This window comes from Bufo gargarizans, chromosome 4 (assembly GCF_014858855.1).
Source record: "Bufo gargarizans isolate SCDJY-AF-19 chromosome 4, ASM1485885v1, whole genome shotgun sequence".
Taxonomy (NCBI): domain Eukaryota; kingdom Metazoa; phylum Chordata; class Amphibia; order Anura; family Bufonidae; genus Bufo; species Bufo gargarizans.
In genome coordinates this window covers 154,409,842-154,434,045 of record NC_058083.1, presented here as the reverse complement: position 1 = coordinate 154,434,045, position 24,204 = coordinate 154,409,842, and the positions used below count along the sequence as shown (strand labels likewise).

The 24,204-nt window shown below is 45.3% G+C and overlaps 1 protein-coding gene across 1 annotated transcript in view; it reads left to right on the top strand.

The window, feature by feature from the left end:
• Window positions 1-24,204, top strand: part of VEPH1 (ventricular zone expressed PH domain containing 1) — a 529,573-nt gene that overhangs the window by 273,889 nt on the left and 231,480 nt on the right. Inside the window, exon 8 of the mRNA XM_044289371.1 lies at window positions 15,725-15,931. Coding sequence (XP_044145306.1) covers window positions 15,725-15,931 — 207 coding nt within the window. The remainder of the gene's footprint in view (window positions 1-15,724; window positions 15,932-24,204) is intronic.

Here is a 24,204-nt window from a genome sequence, read left to right as displayed (position 1 = left end):
ACTGAAAACTGACCCATTCATTTTTTTCACGCATTAGTTCTGCATTGCATGAAAAATGCCATATGTTCTACATTGTCGCACAGCCCTGGCCCCATAGAAGTGAATGGGGCTTCAGTGAAAAACGCATTGCATCCGGAAGCTAGTGCGGATGCAATGCGTTTTTCACTGATGGTTGCTCGGAGAACCTTCAGTTTTTTATCACACGCATGAAAAATGTATCAAAACACATTGCGCTTGCGCTGAAAAAATTGAACAACTGAACGTAATTGCAGACAAAACTGACTGAACTTGCTTGCAAAATAGTGCGAGTTTCACTAAACGCACCCTGAACGCATCCTGAGCCAATCCATCACGCTCGTGTGAAAGAGGCCTAAGAACGGCACAGTTGAAATCAGATGAGCTCTGTCTATCTGGCACTATGGTTAGATGCACAGTGGTGTTGCGGATGGATGTTTCATAACTTTTGCATTATAAAATTACTTTAAAAACATTATATTTACTTTGGTAACCATATTGTAAGCAAGACAACTTTTTTTTCTGTTGATTTTTTAGGGACAGGCTGTAGTTTTTATTGGTACCTTGTTGGGGTACATAGGACTTTTAATTGTTTTTATTTAAGGCAGCTGTATGAGGACTTTTAATTGTTACCATTTTAAAATACATACCGTAAGTCTTTTCAATCACTTTTTATTCCTTTTTAGGAGGTGAGGTGGTCAATAACAGCAATTGTGTAAATATTTTAAATTTCTATGTGAGGTGAATAACATGATCCTTTTATTCTACGAATGATTCTTTTTCTCCTTAGGCCCCTTTCACACGGGTGACAATTCCGTGCGGGTGCGATGCGTTAGGTGAATGCATTGCACCCGCACTGAATCCGGACCCATTCACTTCAATGGGGCTGTGTACATGAGCGGTGATTTTCATGCATCACTGGTGCGTTGCGTGAAAATCGCAGCAAGCTCTATATTGTGCGTTTTTCACACAACGCAGGCACATAGAAGTAAATGGGGCTGCATGAAAATCGCAAGCATCCGCAAGCAAGTGCGGATGCGGTGCGATTTTCACACATGGTTGCTAGGATGGGGATGGGGACCCGATCTTTATTATTTTCCCTTATAACATGGTTATAAGGGAAAATAATAGCATTCTTAATACAGAATGCTTAGTAAAATAGGGATGGAGGGGTTAAAAAATAATAAACAATTAATAAACACCTTAATCCACTTGAACGCTCAACCTGGCATGTCTTCTTTCTTTTGTGATGAAAAGGACCTGTGGTGACATCACTGTACTCATCACATGGTGATGGACCATGTGATGAGCGCAATGACATCATCAAAGGTCCTTTAGCCAGGTCCTGAAGAAAGTAGAAAGAAGAGGAGATCCGCTACGCGATCAAGTGGATGGGGTGAGTTAAATTTGTTTATTATTTTTAACCCCCTAAATGGACATTTTACTAAGCATTCTGTATTAAGAATGCTATTATTTTCCCCCTATAATCATGTTATAAGGGAAAATAATAAAATCTACACAACACCGAGCCCAAACCTGTACTACTGTGAAGAAGTATGGGTTCAGGTCTGGGTACCAAACATGCCAATTTTTCTCACGTGCGTGCAAGACGCATTAAAACGCTTTGCACTCGTGCGGAAAAATCGTGCATTTTTCCGCAACGCACCCGCATCTTGTCCGGCCCGCACACGTGACGCCCGTGTGAAAGAGGCCTTAGGATCCTTCTCCCAATGATAAGTGCAATAGGGTCCTAAGGTTCCAGGTTACTGCTAATGTGTTCTGCTTTTTTGACTACTCCATTACTGGCCCAGCATATTAACTTTTTCTACCTGTCTGCTGCCAGGCCTGATCTCTGCCTACCTAACTATGACTTTTGCCTTCTGTCTTTGCACCACATCTTGGTGTCTTCTGTTTGTTAATGTCAAATCTGCAGTTGCTAACAGAGACTATTCCCAGGTTTACTCCCAAGTCAAACCTGTTGCAATAGAGCAGGTCCACACTAACTTTGATAAGCCGTGACATTTGCTTGACGCTGGGTTCAGACCTGAGCGTTTTACAGCGCATTCCTACGCACTGTAAAATGCTCAACAGGCAAGAATCAATGATTCCCTATGGGAATGGTTCTCACCTGAGCGTTTTACAGCGCGTACGATCGCGCTGTAAAACGCCCGACGCCCCAAGAAGTACAGGAGCTTCTTTGGGGCGTCTTGTCGCACGTTCCCGTACATAGACTTCAGTGGGAACGCGCAACAATGGGCGTTCGCTTGTCTCTGTATGCGCGATTGCAAACGCCCGTACAATCGCGCATACAGAGCGTACGTTCAAGTACGCTCAGGTCTGAACCCAGCGTTACAGCAGCTACACTGTCTATAGGAACTTGTATTCTGAAGATTACTTATTGACTTATTGACAAAAACAGGTATACATTACTGTGACATTTAATATTCACATTAGGTCTTAAAGATTTTAAATCTCTTTTGAGTAAAGTAGATTCGTAGAGTCCATCTGATATATGGATATATACTCCTCAACATTAAAATTGCAAGACCAAGAAGGAAACGTTCTTGGGCTCCCTTTGCAATTACTGACCAATGACATACCAGGTATGCTTGATGGGAGAGAAGTCCAGAGGCGCTACAGGCCATGGTATGGTTTAGGCTACACAGGCTTAGCATAAGAAACATTCCCATGTTGAAAAACGGCTCCTGGGACACTTTGGAGAAATGGCCATACCACTGGTTCCACCCCCAAATCAATGTAATGTTGAGCTGTTAGTGTACCTGAAATGAAGACTAAAGGGGTCATGCTACCTTACATTATGCCATCCTACACCATAATCCTGGGTGTGGGACTGGTGTGACGTTCCCTTTTGAAGGCCTCTTTATGGCATTGCCCATGCAGTCTCCAGAGCAATCTTTGTCCATCAAGCATCTGAGGCAAAAGCGGGACTCATCGCTAAAGAGGATAGACCTCCATTCAAGCCTCCATTGCCATCTTGCTGTACACCATGATAGCCTTTGTGAACGGTACCATGAGGGCAGCGGAATACCTGGAGGTGGACTTTTGGCTCATAGCACATTGTCATGCAACCCTTCTGAGAGTTTGTGTATACACTGTTTCCTGCTTTAGGCTTGGGATGTGATGTCCAAATTCACTTACAATACAGAATGGATTACTACACACCATTCTTTTAGGCTACATGCACATGACCGTTCAGTTTTTTGCGGTCCGCAAACAGCAATTTGCGGAACGGCACTGACGGCCTTTAATATAACTGCCTATTCTTGTCCGCAAAGCGCGGACAAGAATAGGACAGGTTGTATTTTTTTTTTGCGGGGCCTCGGAACGGAGCAACGGATGTGGACAGCACACGGAGTGCTGTCCGCATCTTTTGCGGCCCCATTGAAGTTAATGGGTCCGCATCCAAGCCACAAAAACTGCGGCTTGGATGCGGACTAAAACAACCGTCGTGCATGAGGCCTTAATCAAAAGATTTGTCGGTGCAGCGGTTTGCTTCTATTACGGTTATTCCAGTTCATTGTTGTTCTCCCAACCACCAGGACAGCCAATATTTAACAGTGCTGATAGATTATCCTAAATATGTAGCAATCTGCTGGAGTGATAAGGCCAGAACGTCTCTAGACAGCAAAGGTCAGATCTATGTCACCCTTGTTCTATCAGATGGAAACTGATATGTCAGGACTTCAAAATGAATGGCCCCTACCATGGGAGCTCCAATTGGAAGACAGAGGGAGTCTGTTCAGCTGAGGGTTAAATCGCTGTCACTGCCGACGAGTGTCTGCTGTATTATACAACCTGCACCCAACATGTATGGAGCAAGCTCCACTTGTAAGCTCGTTCCATACATCCCCTGTACATATATGACATTATGTGTTAACCCCTTCCTGAAATATTACATACTATTACATCATAGCGGAAAGTGACTTCCCGCAATTTTACGTACTAGTACATGATGCTGATCGGGCAGGGCTTGTCTAACATTGGACAAATTGGGGAGTCAACAAACTTATTCAAACACACTACTATCCCTTTTCCTAACTGGTCCGTTTTCGACTTTCTAATAGACACCATAACACAATCAGACAATAATTGAACATCAGAACATAACAACGTAGAACAAGAATGAACGTTTTTTGACGCAAACTCACTAATTCTCATAGCTCCAAAAAACGCTATCACGAACGCAGCCCTAAACAATTTAAACTCATATAAAGAAAAACAACACTGTTCTAATACTGAAACCAACTTTATTAATAACTCCACTGTGACAGGTCTACGGTGATCCAAACTCAAATTCTGTCTCGCTAGCCCCTTCAGACCTTGCCTTACTGCAAATGAGCTATTCATCGGCTCTAAACCTGCTAATTTAAAAAAGAAAGATACGCCCGCGACCGTCTTCTTTACTGCTGCAGCTCCTAGTCCTAACTTAACCAGACTTCCAATAAACTCCAAAAATACACCTACCTTACTCTCAAACACATTTATATTATTGTTTTCACAAAATACTGACCATTTCCTCCAAGCCTGTTCATACCCTTTTCATGTGTTAGGCGCCAGCGAGTTCCGAATCTGCATAAACATCAATGCCAAATTAGACTCCACAGGTAAACCGGACACGGAATCCCCTCCTTCTCTGCCTCCGGAACCAATGCGTAAAATTTCTCCCACTGTGCGCGAGAAAGGGCATCCGCTATTACATTCAACTTACCAGGAATATATTTAGCTTTCAACCATATATTCTTATTCAAACAACAACGTACTATAAAATGGAGTAACTTTACTACTTGCTCATTATTTGAGGACAGACAGTTAATTGCAAACAATACCCCTTTATTATCTGTATATACTAAAACTCTCCTATTTGCTAAAACATGACCCCATATTACCAAGGACACCACTAACGGAAATAGCTCCAATAACACCATATTCTTTATGACTACTCTATTCTTCCAAGACTTATGCCAAGGTTCTGCTGACCATTGACCGTTAAAATAAGCTCAGTATCCCCAAGAACCTGATGCATCTGTAACCAGGCCTAACGCTTCTGCTTCCTCAAATTCTTTCTGCCAAATACTGGCACCATTAAAGTGTATTAAAAATTCTTCCCAAATCCTTAAATCGTCTTTCAAAGCTTAATTCACCCTTATATGCGCAAAAGGAGACTTAACGCCCCTAGTAGTCATATATAACCTTCTAGAAAATATCCTACCAATAGGAATTACTTTAGAGGCAAAAACAAACAATACTAATAAACTCTGCAACTCCCACAGCGTAGTTTTCACGACTGCTAACATACGCTTAATAAGCGCCAACATTTTTTGGACTTTCTCTACCGGTAATCTAAATTCCATTGTCACTGTATCAATAGTAATTCCCAAAAATTCAATTACTTTACAAGGAAAAACTGTTTTCTCCTCTGCTAAAGGGATGCCAAAGCACCTACAAACTTCCATAAAACGATTCAATAATAACAAACAATTATCCGATTCGGCACTACCTATAAACAAAAAAATCATCTAAATAATGAAGCAAACCAGCGCCACTAACTGAAAAGATAGTAACCCAATGCACAAACAAGGAAAAAGACTCAAAATATGAACAAGCTAACGAAAATCTCATCGGTAAACACTTATCAAAATAGTAACACCCTTCAAATTGAAACCCCAATGAATTAAATCCTTCTGGACATACTGGTAACAATCTAAAAGCTGATTTAATATCCGCTTTTGCTACTAGACAATTACTACCAAATCCATTCAACAACCTAACAGCCTCATCAAATGAACTATACGAAACTGAACATAATTCCCTGTTTAACTCATCATTCAAGGAATACTTCTCTGGAAATGATAAATGATGAATTAAACAGAATTCACTGGCTGCATTCTTAGGGATCAAACCTAAAGGAGATATCCGAAAATCTCCAAATGGCGGCTGCACAAATGGACCTGCGACCCTACCTGCCACCACTTCCTTCTCAATCTTAGCCCACACTATCTCCTTATTCATATTAACTGAACTTAGATTTCTATCCACATACAACCAGTACCTCTAAATTTAGGAACAAAGAAACCACATACGTTACGTTACGAATTAACTCCGCCTTCTCCTGATTTGGGTACATGTCTAGCCATGGGACCATGTTTTCCAAAATCACTGGCGTCACCGCTTTTTTGAAATTCACGGGTACTAACACTCTGCTGGGGCCCTGACATCCTTTTGAAACAATGAAACATAGGATGAGGACCCAAACAGACCGAGCACTCGTGTTTGTATTTACATGTATTTAACCATTCACATGCCGACTCATTGAATGCGAAACACAAACCTTTTTTAAAAACATTCTGAGGCGGATTCATCACTTGCCTAAACCCTCCCCCTGTTTTCTGCGGCAGCATTAAACTTAACCACAAACCTACATCTTTCATACCCCATTTTAACGAAGGATGGACCGCTAACTTCTGCCTAAATGTTTCGTCATATTGAAACCATGGCAAACGCCAAATTTTTTCCTTAACAGAATTGGACAGATGAAACCCTAACGGTGACATTGCACAAGCTAACACTTCTTTAAAGCAGGTTTCAGCCACCCCTTCAGCACTGGCTAGGACCGGCCCGCCCCCAGCAGGTGCAATAACTGTCGCAGCTGAAGGCCGGTCAGTCCATACCACCGCCGGCAATGTAGCCAAACCAATACCTTCAGTAGCACTACTAGCCAAGTCAGTAAAGACCTTGGCTAAACCCTGCAAAAAAGAAACACCTTCGTTAGTATTAAACAAGTTACTAGTAGGCAGCACTGCCTGCCCACTAGAGCTCTCACCTATCTCTTGCCTTTCCGAATATTCAGCAGGCAGCCTAGCTATCTCCGCACCCTCAGGCTGCGATACCGCCTGCCTGGGGGGAGACCGCTGGCACCCGCTTTCACTTTGCCTTCTTGCCGGCGAATACTGATTCCTGGGCCTCTTCTGTCTTCTTGCCGTCCTGGACGTCGCCGCCTGATGACGTATATCCGGCCGCCGCTCTACTTCCTGGTTCGCGCTGGATGCACATGCGCTGTTAATTTCCGCCCTCCGCTGACTCCGGTGCCGCTCCTCAGCTTGACTCTTGCCGCCGACATCCACAGCAGACTCTTGCGAAGGACCAGGATCAGGGAGCGCAGGTACCGCACCAGCCAGACATCTCTGTAGCCACTCCTCGCCCCCACAGGTTTTAGCTCTTTCAAGGAGCTGGCTGAGAAGCGCTTCCATGACTCCCGGAACCTTCGTTCACCGCTGGGCTTGCTTTTTTCACAGGCGCCGCTCCTCTTCTTTCTACACCGGCGATGAATTCTTCTTCCTGGCTTCTACTTCAGCTTCTCCTCTTCCTCCGCTTCTTCTTGCCACTTCCTCCACTGCTGAAGCTGCCGCCGATACGCCGCTTGTCCTGCAGAATGACACGATCCTTCCTCTTCTTTTCCCCAGCCGCTGACAGAGCTCCCACAGGTGAGTGTCCTCAATAAATACACCTCCTTTTCCCGCTGAAACTTGACTCAGCCAATCCATAACTTCAGCTAAAATTAGCCCTTTGCCCAGCAACCGATCAGCAACCATTCCTGACCAATCACCTTTGGTTGCCGGCTGACCTTTGATTCACCTGTGGAGAATAATGGCGGGAAAGGAGGGAAAGCAGGGGAATAGGGGGAGAGAGACAAATCCAACAAGACAACCTACTATATATAAGTCTCAATTGCCACCATAAGGGGCAAATGCCTATATCGGCACAGCCCCTTTCATTATCTCTCAGGACAAAGGGAAATCGCCACTATACATGTGGGGACAACAGGACAGAAATCACTACTCAAACATACAATGTCACAACTATCACAGTAAACATAGACATGTAACACATCCCCAGATAGCTCTGGTCTGAGTGCATATTATTAGGTAAATGGCACTCAGACTACACGAATACAGTAGAATTGCCATGGAGCCAAAGTCTTTACTTTCACATAGTCTTTCGTTATCCAAATGGGCTCCATGGCATAGCAATCGCGGGTATCACTGTTCAAATCGGGCAAGTACCAAATGACCCGGCTTTCATGTCTTAAATAACTGAAATACATTGTTGCAACAAAGTATCAGCCAGAGTGTAACTGTAACAGGCCCGTATACGGAATGCAAAAAACTTTTGTGTGAACGAACCCTTATATTGTATTAGCATACTGAATGCTAATATAATATGCTTTGTGTCTCTATGACCCAGGCTGCTGCTGGGCAACACTGCTGTCTATAACAGCAGGGTAACTGAACAGGCAGCCCTGGAAAACCTCATGACCCAGTCACAAGGTGAGCCCCCTTTGATTATGCCACAATCATGGACTACGGCTATCAATGGGTTAACAACAATGACTGAAGCTGTATTTAACCTGGCTGTGAAGCAGGAGCCTTCGCCAAGAACCAGAGCTGTTCATACCAGCTGGTTCTTAGTGTAGAAGCACTTTGGGAGCCAGTAACCCTCCTCTACTGCACTGACGCCAAAATACATTGTGCAGATTGAGGCCCTAAACCTTAGTAGGCAGATATTAAGGGGTTAACAGTCTATGATCTGAGTACCATTATTGGGACCTGGACACCACCATGATGCTGGAACCCATCAATCATAGCGTTCCTGCAGCATGGGGATACTGAGGACTGACAGTAGCTAGAACCCCTTTAACCCCTTTAACCCCTTAGTGACCACCCATACGTGTTTTTACGGCAGTCACTAAGGGGCCTTAGTGTTTTTATGGCGGCCCAGTCTAAGCACTGCACGGCTCCCCCGTGCAGCGGGGAGCGCGGACCCGGCTCTCACATGAGAGCCGGGGCCCTGCTCTAACAGCCCGGACCGGCAGAAGTGCCGATCCGGGCTGTTTAACCCTTTACATGCCGGGTGCAATGGCGCCCGCTGCATGTAAAGTGGTGACAGAGGGAGCGGACTCCCTCTGTCTCCCATCAGCACCCGGAAAATGCGATCCCGGGGTGCTGATGTGTTGGGAAGCTTACCTCGCTTCCGATCAGGGCCCCGAGCCTGTCTTCAGTTATCTCCAGCATGCTGTGCCTCTCTGGCGCAGCCTGCTGGTCAATCTTTGAATAGCATTGCTATTGAAATGTAATGCATTATAGAGATAATGCATTACATTTTAAAAGCAATCAAAATACTGTATATTATAGTCCCCTTGTGATATTTTTAAGTAGTAAAAAAAATTTAAAAAAAATACACATTTATTAAATAAAAAAAATTCCATAAAATAAATAAATATGCTTTTTTTCCATTGAAAATACGCTTTCCAATGAAAAAAATTGCAAAAAGAAAATATCCCCCATATGTTTGGTATTGCCGCATTCGTAACGACCCGGACTACATAAATATTACATAAATTATCCCCTATAGTGAACACCGTAAAAAAAAAAAAAAGACAGAATTTCTAATTTATTCTTAGTTTCCACCCAAAAAAAGTAATAACAAGCGATCAAAAGCGGCATTTATTCCAAAATGATACCAATGAAAAATACACAAGTTGTCCCTCAAAAATCAAGCCCTCACACAACTCCATAGAAAAAAAAAAGTTATGGGTCTTGTGAAGTGGCAATGTAAAATCATTTTTATTTAGTATCACTGTAATTGTACTGACCCAGAGAATAAAGATATTATTTTATTTGTACCAAAAAATGAACGCCGTAAAATTTATCATGTAAAAACGCAGTGGCAGTATTGCTATTTTTCCCCATCTTCCTCCCAGAAAGAGTTAATAAAAATTAATCAGAAAGTTATGTGTACCCCAAAATCGTGCCATTAAAAACTACAACTTGTCCCATAAAAAGCAAGCCCTCATAAAGCTATATAGACGAAAACATAAAAAAGTTATAGCTCTTGGAACGAGACCATGAAAAAAGGAAGAAAAACGCTTGGTCATAAAGGCCCAAACAGGCTTGGTCACTAAGGGTTAATAATTGGATTTATTGAATTTATTTCAGTATCATATGCAATACAATTCATATTAAAACATGTAGATGGGGCTATTTTGTTTTAAAATCATTCTTTATTAATGTGAACCATGTACCTAGTGGGGATTGAAATGCAGAGATGTCATATGTAATATTTGTATGTTTAGGTATCCAAAAAATGCCCACAGGAAAGCGTGTTACCACCTAAGAAATGATTTACCATATACAGTCAGGTCCATAAATATTGGGACAATTGTAACATTTTTGGCTGTATACACCACCACAATGGATTTGAAATGAAACAAACAAGATGTGCTTTAGCTGCAGACTGTCAGCTTTAATTTGAGTGTATTTACATCCAAATCAGGTGAACGGTGTAGGACTTACAACAGTTTGCATATGTGCCTCCCACTTGTTAAGGAACAAAAAATAATGAGACAGTTGGCTTCTCAGCTGTTCCATGGCCAGATGTGTGTTATTCCGTCATTATCCCGATTACAATGAGCAGATAAAAGGTCCAGAGTTCATTTCAAGTGTGCTATTTGTATTTGGAATCTGTTGCTATCAACTCTCAAGATGAGATCCAAAGAGCTGTCACTATCAGTGAAGCAAGCCATCATTAGGCTGAAAAAACAAAACAAACCCATCAGATTACAAAAACTGTTTTGAACATTCTTAAAAAGAAGGAACGCACCGGTGAGTTCAGCAACACCAAAAGAGCCGGAAAACTACGGAAAACAACTATGGTGGATGACTGAAAAATTATTTCCCTGGCGAAGAAAACACCCTTCACAACAGTTGGCCAGATCAAGAACACTCTCCAGGGGGTAGGTGTATGTGTGTCAAAGTCAACAATCAAGAGAAGACTTCACCAGAGTGAATATAGAGGGTTCACCACAAGATGTAAACCATTAGTGAGCCTCAAAAACAGGAAGGCCAGATTAGAGTTTGCCAAACGACATCTAAAAAAGCCTTCACAGTTCTGGAACAACATCCTATGGACAGATGAGACCAAGATCAACTTGTACCAGAGTGATGGGACGAGAAGAGTATGGAGAAGGAAAGGAACTGCTCATGATCCTAAGCATACCACCTCATCAGTGAAGCATGGTGGTGGTAGTGTCATGGCGTGGGCCAATGGAACTGGTTTGCTTGTATTTATTGATAATGTGACTGCTGACAAAAGCAGCAGGATGAATTCTGAAGTGTTTCGGCAATATTATCTGCTCATATTAAGCCAAATGCTTCAGAACTCATTGGACGGCGCTTCACAGTGCAGATAGACAATGACCCAAAGCATACTGCAAAAGCAACCAAAGAGTTTTTTATGGGAAAGAAGTGGAATGATATGCAATGGCCAAGTCAATCACCTGACCTGAATCCGATTGAGCATCCATCTCACTTGCTGAAGAGAAAACTGAAGGGAAAATGCCCCAAGAACAAGCAGGAACTGAAGACAGTTGCAGTAGAGGCCTGGCAGAGCATCACCAAGGATGAAACCCAGCGTCTGGTGAAGTCTATGCGTTCCAGACTTCAGTTTGTAATTGACTGCAAAAGGATTTGCAACCAAGTATTAAAAAGTGAAAGTTTGATTTATGATTATTATTCTGTCCCATTACTTTTGGTCCCTTAACAAGTGGGAGGCACATATGCAAACTGTTGTAATTCCTACACCGTTCACCTGATTTGGATGTAAATACCCTCAAAATAAAGCTGACAGTCTGCAGTTAAAGCACATCTTGTTTGTTTCATTTCAAATTCATTTTGGTGGTGTATAGAGCCCAAAATTTTATATTTGTGTCGATGTCCCAATATTTATGGACCTGACTGTATTTCTTTGCAAATGCATCAGCATTCCAGTGGGAAAGGAATGTAGTGTAAAATAGGTTGCACAGGAGGTGGCCATAGCAAGCAACATTGTCATGCAATGTAATTGTAGCAGTTCTTTCAACCATCGCACATTACATCATGTCACACTTTCAAGATCCTAGCAAATAGTGGCAGATCGGATTAAATTAGTTTGGCATGACCGATTCCTCATGAAGCCATGCTGATATGGCGTTATTTGCTTATTTCCGTTGAGATGCTCTAACATAGCATCTCTCAGAAAACCTTCAAACAGTTTACCTACAACAGATGTTAAACTTACCGGCCTATAGTTTCCAGGCTCTCTTTTTGAATATTGGCACCACATTTGCTATGCGCCAATCCTGTGGGACATTCCCTGTCAGTATAGAGTCCGCAAATATCAGAAATAAGGGTCTGGCTATGACATTACTTAATTCCATTAGGATACGGGGGTGTATGCCATCCGGTCCTGGCGATTTGTCTATTTTAATCTTTTTAAGTCGCTGTTGTACTTCTTCCTGGGTCAGACAGGACACTTTTAATGGGGAATTTATTTTTACATTCAGCATTTCATTCAGTTTATTTTCCTCAGTGAATACATTGGAGAAAAAAATATTTAACAGCTTTGCTTTCTCCTCGTCGCTCTCTGCGACTCCCCCCTCATTACTCTTTAAATTGATTGAAACTGTGAGATAGATGAGAAAGCATGATACTGTGCTTCGATATTCGCTTATGCCAAGGATACAATCAGAAGCGTAGCTATCAGGGATGCAGAGGTAACAGTTGCTACCGGGCCCATGAGCCTGAAGGGGCCCAAAGATCCTTGTGCCTCATAAGAAGACACCAGTATTATACACTGAACAAAAATATAAACGCAACACTTTCGGTTTTGCTCCCATTTTGCATGAGCTGAACTAAAACTAAACTAAACTATGAACTAAAAAATCAGAAACATTTTCTACATACACAAAAGACCCATTACTCTCAAATATTGCTCACAAATCTGTCTAAATCTGTGTTAGTGAGCACTTCTCCTTTGCCGAGATAATCCATCCCACCTCACAGGTGTGGCATATCAAGGTGCTGATTAGACAGCATGAATATTGCACAGGTGTGAATTAGACTGCCTACAATAAAAGCCACTCTGAAATGTGCACAGTTTTGCCTTACTGGGGGGAGGTGATGGTCGTGGATGAATGGCACAACAACGGGCCTCAGGATCTGGTCAGGGTATCTCTGTGCATTCAAAATGCCATCAATAAAATGCACCAGTGTTCGTTGTCCATAACATACGCCTGCCCATACCATAACCCCACTGCCACCATGGACCACTTGATCCACAATGTTGACGTCATAAAACCACTCACCCACACGATGCTACATACGCTGTCTGCCATCTGCCCTGAACAGTGAAAACCGGGACTCATGCGTGAACAGAATGCCTCTCCAATGTGCCAGACGCCATTGAATGTGAGCATTTGCCCACTCAAGTCAGTTACGACGACGAACTGCAGTCAGGTCCAGACCCCAATGAGAACAACGAGCATGCAGATGAGCTTCCCTGAGACTGTTTCTGACAGTTTGTGAGAAATTCTTTTGGTTATGCAAACAGATTGTTGCTGCAGCTGTCCAGGTGGCTGGTCTCATACAATCATGGAGGTGAACATGCTGGATGTGGAGGTCCTGGGCTGGTGTGGTTACACGTGGTCTGCGGTGGTGAGGCCGGTTGGATGTACTGCCAAATTCTCTGAAACGCTTTTGGAGACGGCTTATGGTAGAGAAATGAATATTCACTGCACGGGCAACAGCTCTGGTAGACATTCCTGCAGTCAGCATGCCAATTGCACGCTCGCTCAAATGTTGCGACATCTGTGGCATTGTGCTGTGTGATCAAACTGCACATTTCAGAGTGGTCTTTTATTGTGGGCAGTCTAAGGCACACCTGTGTAATATTCATGCTGTCTAATCAGCACTTTGATATGCCACACCTGTGAGGTGGGATGGATTATCTCGAAAAAGTAGGAGAGCTCACTAACACAGATTTAGACAGATTTGTGAACAATATTTGAAAGTAATGGGTCTTTTGGGTATGTAGAAAATGTTTCACATCTTTGAGTTCAGCTCATGCAAAATGGGAGCAAAACCGAAAGTGTTGTGTTTATATTTTTGTTCAGTGTAGAAAGTTCATGCTGGGAGGGCTCTGTTGTAGATTTTGCACTGGGGCCCAGAATCTTCAAGATACAACTAGGGTGCCATTTACTGCATGGGATGGGGGGGGGGGGGGGGGTGCCACTTACATTTTTGCCTCAGGCAGCAGAAAGGCTAGGTGTTCCCCTGCCCCTTGCCACTAAGCACTTAAGGAAGGGGGGCCCAGGCTGAGCTCTTGCACCAGGGCCCCTGGATACAATGGATTCTGTATATGCCCATATCTAACATGACGTTGGACAGACTGTTTCAGTGAGCCTGCAGCGCTTAATTATATCCTTTGCACTATTCCCTTCTAAGCTAGGATCATGCTCCCACCAATAGTGGTCTCTAGCAATGAGAAAGAGAGGTGGAACATAGTTTGTTTCTTGTTGTTATACCAACTTGTCTGTTTGGATTGTATGTCTGCTGTGTGTTCCATTAATTTCAAAACTACCATCTTGAATACAACTTAAAGGGGTTTTCCAAGATATTTTAACTAATGACCTATCCTCAGGATGGGTCATCAATATAGGTGAGCGAATCGAATCCCATGAAGTGGAATGTGATATGAATTTCAGGATAAATTAAATTCGCCTCAAAGCTGAATTTCCTCATGCTTCGTGTTAGAGAATTGATTTAACCTAAAATAGTGCAAAAAAAAATAATTCATACTTACCATTTGCGCACGACGGGCCACCAGCCGCTATCTTGATTGAGGATCTCGGCCATCAGCTAAAATATCTCAGGAAAACCCTTTTAAAGGGCTTCTGTCACCCCACAACAGTCATTTTTTTTTTGGGCTAGTTACATTCATTATAGCGCGATATATGAGAATATAATGTTGTCACTTACTTTCATGCGGCCGTTTCTCGAGAAAACAAAGTTTTATTATATGCAAATCCGGTCTCTACCAGCAAGTAGGGCGTCTACTTGCTGGTAGCCGCCGCAGAAAACCGCCCCCTCGTCGTGTTGATTGACAGGGCCAGCCGTGATCTCCTCCTCCGGCCGGCCCTGTCAGTATTTCAAAAATCGCGCGCCTCTGTTCTTTCGGCGCAGGCGCTCTGAGATGAGGAGGCTCGTCTCCTCAGAACTCCCTCAGTGCGCCTGCGCCGATGACGTCTTCTCTTTCGGTGATGTCATTGGCGCAGGCGCACTGAGGGAGTTCTGAGGAGACGAGCCTCCTCATCTCAGAGCACCTGTGCCGAATGAACAGAGGCGCGCGATTTTTGAAATACTGACAGGGCCGGCCGGAGGAGGAGATCACGGCTGGCCCTGTCAATCAACACAACGAGGGGGCGGTTTTCTGCGGCAGCAACCAGCAACTAGACGCCCTACTTGCTGGTAGAGACCGGATTTGCATATGATAAAACTTCGTTTTCTCAAGAAACGGCCGCATGAAAGTAAGTGACAACATTATATTCTCATATATCACGCTATAATGAATGTAACTAGCCCAAAAAAAAAATATGACTGTTGTGGGGTGACAGAAGCCCTTTAAACCCTTAGTGACCACCAATACACCTTTTTATTGTGCCACTAAGGGGCTAGAAACTAGAAATCACATTAGGCACTATTATTGTTGTACTGATGTTAATTATTTATAAAGAAAATGGGTATACACAGTATGCAGATTTACAACATTATTGCACAGCTATGTGCTATGACAAACAATTTTTATTATTTTTATGCAGGAAAGAGAATAACATTCCAAACGGGCCCACTTTTAATGTCCCTGATACACATCAGAACTCTTATAATGTTGGTATGGTAGAGGAAAAAATGGAAATAAATGTTCAAAATGTGGGTAACCAGAAAGACCCATCCTCCATCTCACCCATTGTGTATAAGGAGGACTGCAAAATATCCTCTGAGGATGGACAGGACAGTGCAGTTAGTAGGTAAGTGTCTCTTAGGAATTAACATTACTATTTTGACTCTTGGTTGTTCTGGGTAGTATCTTTATAGAAAATATAAATATAATATAAAGTGATTTTTAGGCATTATTCCAAATAGGTTGACTTGACATCATTAGTAGAGATGAGTGAATCAAAGCTGATTAAGTGGAATTTTTTTAGAATTTCAGGAAAAATTTGCAACGAATGCAAATTTCCTCACGCTTAGTGGTAACGAATCACAATTTTCCTAAAATGGCGGCTACACGTGTGAGGACTGAGGACATGGGGCAAGGAACTCTAGCAAGGAACACAGATTGACATGCCTGCATGCAGTCAATCAGCAGCCAGCCCTGTGATGTCACAGCCCTATAAATACGGCAGCGATTTTATATTCTGCCATTTTCCAGCATTCAGAGTGCAGGGACAGACGTGTGAAGGCGCTAGGGACAGCAAGTGGAAAAATGATTGTGGAAAAAAAAAAAAAGACAGAAAAAACTATTTATAAGTTGCTTTTAGGGGTATTTTAATTTCCATTTAATTTGTTTAGTTCAGCTGCAAGTATGTCAGACAGAGAAGTGCCAGGCCATGCATAGAGGAGTGGCAGGGGCCTGAATGTTTCTGGCACAAGAAGAGGTCGCAGCAGAGTAAGGGGGCGTGGCAGCAGAAGTCGCAGCGAGAGGCCTGAGCTCCCGGTGTCATTTAGTAGTCGTGTCTTTACCAGCAACCCAGCGGTTCTTGATTGGTTAACTCAGTCATCCACGTCATCCCAAGTGACATCAGACACCCCCAGCCAACAGTTGGTGGGTTTGTCAGACACAACCCTTAGTTAGCATGGCCCGGGAGCAGGCCCTGTGCTCTCACCTGTCCTCAACCTGCCTCTGCCTCACCTGTCCTAACCTGGCTCGTCAGTGTCACGCTGTTCTGCACCTGGTTTACCTTGGAAAACTGAGTCACACAGGGGAGGAAATGCTCAGTGTAATGCATCAAGAAATCGAATCCTGGCTTTATCCGTGACAACTGAAAATCAGAACCATGCTGACCAACAACGGGAAGAACATGGTGTCGGCGCTGCGTCAAGGAAGGCTGAGTCATGCACCCTACATGGCACACGTGTTCAATCTGGTTGTCAAGCGGTTCCTGATGTCTTCCACCCATCTCCAAGACATCCTAAAAATGGCCAGGAAACTTTGCAGGCACAGCGCGCGGCGTACGCAAAGGGCAGGGGAGGTCGGGAGGAGGAGCAAGCAAGTACCATATTTTTCACCCTATAAGACGCACCGGCCCATAAGACGCAGCTATGTTTTAGAGAGGGACAATTAGAAAAAAATATTTTTCATGACACCTCAGTTTAGTCCACCAATCAGACCCCCAATGTTAATAAGACCCCAATCAGACCTCAGCTCAGACCCCCAATCAGACCTCAGCTCAGACCCCAATGTGAATGACCCCCAATCAGACCTCAGATAAGAGCCCCATGCCTCATATCAGCCCCCATATGCCTCATATCAGCCCCATATGCCTAATATCAGCCCCCATATGCCTCATATCAGCCCCCATATGCCTCATATCAGCCCCCATATGCCTCATATCAGCCACCATATCAGCCCCCATATGCGTCACTTCAGCCCCCATATGGCTCATATCAGCCGCCATATCAGCCCCGATATGCCTCACATAAGCCCCTTATATGCCTCTCTTCTGCCCCCTTATGCCTCTCTTCAGCTCCCAGTGCCTCCTTCATATAAAGTAAAATAAATAAAAAACACCTACCTTTCCAGCTCAGGACGCCGCTGCTCCTCACCGCCCATGCTTGGTCTTCTTCCTCTTCAGTCTGCTGTGCTGTGAATTGGCGCGCACAGCACATCTGCGCAGCCTTCACAGCGGAGAGCCGAGGACCAGGAAGAGGTGAGTATAAAACATTCACTGCTTCCCGGTCCTCGGGGTAAGTTCTTCACTCGCATAGCGAAGGATAGGATCGGGACACGGAGCGGGCGATTGTGGGCAGTTGCCATCGGGGCTCAAGAGACAGCTGCCTTAGGCCCCCAGGAGCAACTGGGCCCGGGGCAGCTGCCCATTGTGCCCTGCGTTAAAGACAGCCCTGAGTGGAGATGGAGGCAGGGAGTCCCTCCGAGTCACTTGCACAAATGGCACCATGCATGCTCACTTGCTTGAAGTCATCCCTCACCATTCGGCAGAGGGATGACTTCTGGCTCTCCACCTTGCTGGACCCTGGCTACTGATCCAGAATGGGGGCCTTTTTTACACCCACCGAGAGGGAGGACAAACTGAACTACTACAGAGACATCCTATGTAGTCAGTTGGCTGCTGCCTATCAGCGCCATCGTCAATCCTCTCGCAGGTCTGACCGGGGGGCCCTCTGCACTCACGTTCCACTGCCATGGCTGCTGGGGATGGGTGGGGGGCAGGAGCAGTACCGGCTCCATCAGCAGCAGTCTGAGTTTACAGTCGTTGATGAGTATCTTTCTTCACCCGCAAAGTAAAGAAACTACTTACCAGCAGCAGCTAGACATAGAACAGAACCTGAACCAGCAGGTGATGGCATACTTTGACAGCATCCTGCCACCCCACATTGAAGATCTGCTGGACTACTGGGTAGTGAAACTGGATTTGTGGCCGCAAGTTGCAGAGTTTGCCCTGGGAAAGCTGTCCTGCCCGGCCAGTAGTGTGGCATCAGAGCGGGTGTTTAGTGTGGCAGGGGCCATAGTTACCCCAAGGAGAACTCGCCTGTCCACTGTCACGGCTGAGGATGGGGAAAACCCTCAGCTGTGCGATGCCAGAAGATGGAGTCCCTGCAAGGCCAGGACAGAGATCAGGGAACAGGTCACCTCCTATCATATCCCTAACTCTGATCCTGACTCCTAGCTGTATGAGCCGACCCTGATGGTAGGAGGGCTCATACTCCGGAACCTTGAAGTCCCTACTAGCCCTCGGGGTTGCCCTCACCTAGGAGCAGGGTAAGAGGACCTGTTCCTCCTAGGCATGGAGGAACAGGAGTCTCACAGGCAAGGCTACAATAAAGGGGAAGCATAAACAAACACACTGGAGCTGTTACTGCTGGCAACGACATGCGTGGCAACCGTGTCCTGGGAGTCAGCCAAAAGGCCAAATGTACAATATAGAACACGTTGCCACGGGCAGCCACCAGTGAAGGGAAGTGTCACAGTGCACACACCTAAACCTCGTGCACACCAAACACATAAAAGGCACACCTACAAAGACAGGTAGCCAGGTGCAACCGCATACACAAACAGCAAGCTGCCACATAAAAATGTTGCCAGCGGCAACCTGTGATTGACAGCACAACCAAGACCGCAGGCAACTGCCTGCGGTTACAGGAGTCACGAGCATAACCTTGGTCGTGACACTCCCACCCCTCAAAGCCCCCCCACCAAAAAAAAGGAAACTGGTGCGGGACTCAACAAGGGGATAGGAGAAAGGGAAAATAGGGGAAACAGCCTCAGTACATGCGAGTCTCCCCAGGACTGCTGCCGGCCCCTGGAGCAACACACAGGAACCGGGAGCCGACTGCCAGGCTCCGGAGCAACACACAGGAACCGGAGACCAGCAAAGAAACAGCCCGGGGAGTTCGCACTGACACTGCGTCCACTCTCTACTAACGTTCCCACTCCAGTCGCTGCCAACAGACATTCCTACCCAGCACACAGCCGGAACACTAACGGAATGCTGCCAGCAGACGACCGGAGATAGGAACATAGAGAGGGACGAGGGATCACCAACACGGACACGGCCGGTAAGGTGGCGGGGAATAAGCCACCAACCGCGCCGGTAACGGTGATCCCCAAAACGCTCTCCCTCCGGAGAACGAACATGCACCGCAAAGGATATAGCGATGCATGCTGCACCCTCTTTCGAAGGTCAGGGTAAATTCCCTTTCCTGTGTGTGTCTGTGTGGGTGTGGCCACTTTGGGCTATAAAGCCTCTTTGGAGACCTGAAGCTGGGGGGTTCTTCAGCCAGGTTTTGCTGGAGACATCCTCCTGGTAATTCACCATGTGCCAGTGGGGGCCACCCTTGTGGTCATACTGTCACAGCTGAGGATAGGGAAAACCCTCAGCCGTGCGATGCCAGAAGATGGAGTCGCTGCAAGGCTAGGACAGAGATCAGGGAGCAGGTCACCTCCTATCATATCCCTAACTCTGACCCTGACTCCTAGCTGTATGAGCCGACCCTGATGGTAGGAGGGCTCATACTCTGGAACCTTGAAGTCCCTACTAGCCCTCAGGGTTTCCCTCACCTAGGAGCAGGGTAAGAGGACCTGTTCCTCCTAGGCACGGAGGAACAGGAGTCTCACAGGCCAGGCTACAATAAAGGGGAAACATAAACAAACACACTGGAGTTGTTACCGACGGCAACAACATGCGTGGTAACCATGTCCTGGGAGTCAGCCAAAAGGCTGAGACACTGCCACCACATGTACAATACAGAACACGTTGCCACGGGCAGCCACCAGTGAAGGGAAGTGTCACAGTGCACACACCTAAACCTTGTGCACACCAAACACATAAAAGGCATACCTACAAAGACAGGTAGCCAGGTGCAACCGCATACACAAACAGCAAGCTGCCGCATAAAAATTTTGCCAGCAGCAACCACAGGTGAGGCAACATACTTCAGCCCTCACCTGTGATTGACAACACAACCAAGACCGCAGGCAACTGCTTGCGGTTACAGGAGTCACGAGCATAGTCGTGACATCCACCCAACATATGGAGAGACTGACCTTTGTCAAGATGAATCAGGTGTGGATCAGCCAGGATTTCCAACAACCAATTCCTGGATTGATGACGAACAAGATTTTGTAAGGCCCAATAAACTTAGGACCCAACTTCCAGGAGAGAACCTTCAATTTGATATTCACACCAGATCACCAACATTCAGGTCCGGACCAGGCACACGTCTCTTATCCGCCACACGCTTATATCTCTCACTCATGCTCTTTAGATTATCCTGAATCTTTTGCCAAATAGATGACAAAGACGAGGAGAATCTGTCCTTATCAGGTAAACCAGAAGACCCCTCTCCAGAGAATGTCCCAAACTGCGGATGAAACCCATATGCACCAAAAAATGGTGACTTATCAGAGGACTCCTGACGACGGTTATTTAAAGCAAACTCAGCAAGGAACAAAAAAGAACACCAATCCTCCTGATTCTCCACCACAAAATAGCGCAGATATGTCTCCAGATTCTGATTGACGCGCTCTGTCTGGCCATTCGACTGCGGGTGGAAAGCAGAAGAGAATGACAACCGAACCCCCAAGCGAGAACAGAAGGCCTTCCAGAATCTGGAAACAAATTGCGTGCCCCTATCAGAAACGATGTCTGAAGGGATGCCATGCAATTTAATATGATCAACAAACGCTTGCGCCAGCGTCTTAGCATTGGGTAACCCAGGAAAGGGAATGAAATGTGCCATTTTGCTAAAACGCCACTCCACTACCACCAGAATCACGGTCTTCCCCGAGGAACGAGGCAGGTCCGTAATGAAGTCCATGGATAGATGTGTCCAAGGACGGGAAGGAATGGGTAACGGAAGGAGAGGAACTGATGGCCGTGAATGAGGGACTTTGGCACGAGCGCAGGTCTCGCAGGCTGCCACAAAACCCTCAACCGACTTACGAAGCGCCGGCCACCAGAATCTCCGAGCGATGAGATACACTGTGGCTCTTGCCCCCGCGTACCCAGCAAGGACAGTATCGTGGTGCGCCTTAAAAATCTTGTGTCTTAAAGCGAGAGGCACAAAGAACCTCCCAGGAGGACAAAGATCAGGAGCCTCTGACTGGGCTACCTGAACCGCTGCCTCCAATTCAGGATAAAGAGCAGAGACCACCACACCTTCAGCCAAAATGGGACCCGGGTCTTCAAAATTCCCACCTCCCGGAAAACAACGTGACAGGGCATCCGCCTTCACATTCTTAACCCAAGGGGCGGAACGTGACAACAAAATTAAACCTTGAAAAGAACAAAGACCATGTGGCCTGTCTCGGGTTCAGACGCTTGGCTGACTCCAAGTAGGCCAGATTCTTATGGTCAGTAAACACGGTAATAGGGTGTCTGGCTCCCTCTAGCCAATGGCGCCATTCCTCAAAAGCTAACTTGATGGCCAACAACTCCCTATCTCCCACATCGTAATTTCTCTCTGCGGAGGAGAGTTTCTTCGAGAAAAAGGCACACGGTCGCCATTTGGCAGGAGAGGGACCCTGAGACAAGACCGCACCCACACCCACCTCAGAAGCGTCCACCTCAACTATGAAGGGCAGAGAAATATCAGGTTGTACCAAGATGGGAGCGGAAGCAAAACTCTCCTTGATACTAGAAAAGGCCTTACGCGCCTCTGTGACAACCACCCGCCAATCCCGTCGTACTAAGCCACAGTTGCCATACAGGTCTCCACTAGAGACTTCTGGAGGCGAATCCACTGTGAGCACAGAAGACGTTTAAGATTGGTTGGTGGGCCCAGACATGATGCAATCACGATTGTATGTACAATCGGTAAAAATAGAATTACTGATTTCACGCTGGAAATCAATTTAATTTGCTGCCACCACTGTTCGTATTGAATCAGGGCGAAGAGACCCCGGCTAGCTAATCCTAAAGGGACAAAACGGTTATTTGCAACCTAGCTAGTACATTAACAATTTATAAAAATAACACAATTTGGTAGTATGTCTTCTGAGGACAGAGTTCTTAGCATAGATCAGGTCATCAAGTAACAAGGGCAAAACTGGAACGATGAAATCGTTAGTTTTTATTCTAAAACTATACACAAAAATATATATATTAAAGCTGACAGATAAATATACCTGCCAGTTGAACAGATTGGTTTGGATAGAAATAGGTAAGAGGTGGAAGGGAATAGAATGTCTGTAAGTTCAGATTTACCGTGGTAGGGTCCAGTAATAGGCAAAGTCTTTGAAAGGAATAATCCAAGATGGTGGGGTGTGCCCGTGTCCCGCGGGCGGTCGTGATGTTAGTCGACGTCAGAAGGTGGAATAAGGACCCAGGACCTGAGTGTGTCACTGTTTTTACCTACTCTGAAGCGGGGAGTGGTTATGACACGTTCAGGTCCAGCCTTGTGTAATTGGAACAGGGACAGTCCTTTGCCCCACAGGGAGAAAATCTGGCAGAATCTTTGCTTTGTCTATTTCTCCATATCCCGTAAGTCCAATCAAGAAATATAGTTGATATTGATAATCAGTACAATTTTACGCATCATCTAATAACAAATACGACTAAAAGATAATACAGGGTGCCTGAGAACCTTTATATCTCAGAGCGGAAATCTCTGATTTGTCCGTGGGTTTCCTAGAAGGTGGGTTAGAAGAACCAAACCCATCTCTGAAAAGATGGTTCCTTTCACATTTCCAGAACACATGAAATATTAGGAAAATATGGGAAAAATATGAAGCCTATGGATTGAAGGGGACTTTCAGGTCATCTTCCTTCCTGTACCAACCAGCTGTGTGATAAGGATCTGTCCTTTTCTTTTGAAGCTCGCTGCCCAGGCTAAAGGTGTGAGACCCCTGCTGGTATTGGAGACACTATGGCTGCAGAAAGACCAGGTTTAGTAGGTTCTGTCATAAGAGAAATAGATTGATGGCTACTCAACTTGGCATGGGGCAGGAAAGGTTTGTCACAAGGTGGTGATAATGGCACCTCTGCTCTGTGACTTACTCCTTTAGAGAAAAGAGAAGATTCTTAGTGAATAGAGTTGAGCGGACACCTGGATGTTCGGGTTCGAGAAGTTCGGCCGAACTTCCCGGAACCCAAACCCCATTGAAGTCAATGGGGACGCGAACTTTCGGCACTAAAAAGGCTGTAAAACAGCCCAGGAAAGGGCTAGAGGGCTGCAAAAGGCAGCAACATGTAGGTAAATCCCATGCAAACAAATGTGGATAGGGAAATGAATTAAAATAAAAATAAAATAAATAAAAATGAACCAATATCAATTGGAGAGAGGTCCCATAGCAAAGAATCTGGCTTCACGTCACCCACCACTGCAACAGTCCATTGTCATATATTTAGGCCCAGCACCCAGGCAGAGGAGAGAGGTCCCGTAACAGAGAATCTGTCTTCATGTCAGCAGAGAATCAGTCTGCATGTCATAGCAGAGAATCAGGCTTCACGTCAGCCACCACTGCAACAGTCCATTGTCATATATTTAGGCCCAGCACCCAGGCAGAGGAGAGAGGTCCCGTAACAGAGAATCTGTCTTCATGTCAGCAGAGAATCAGTCT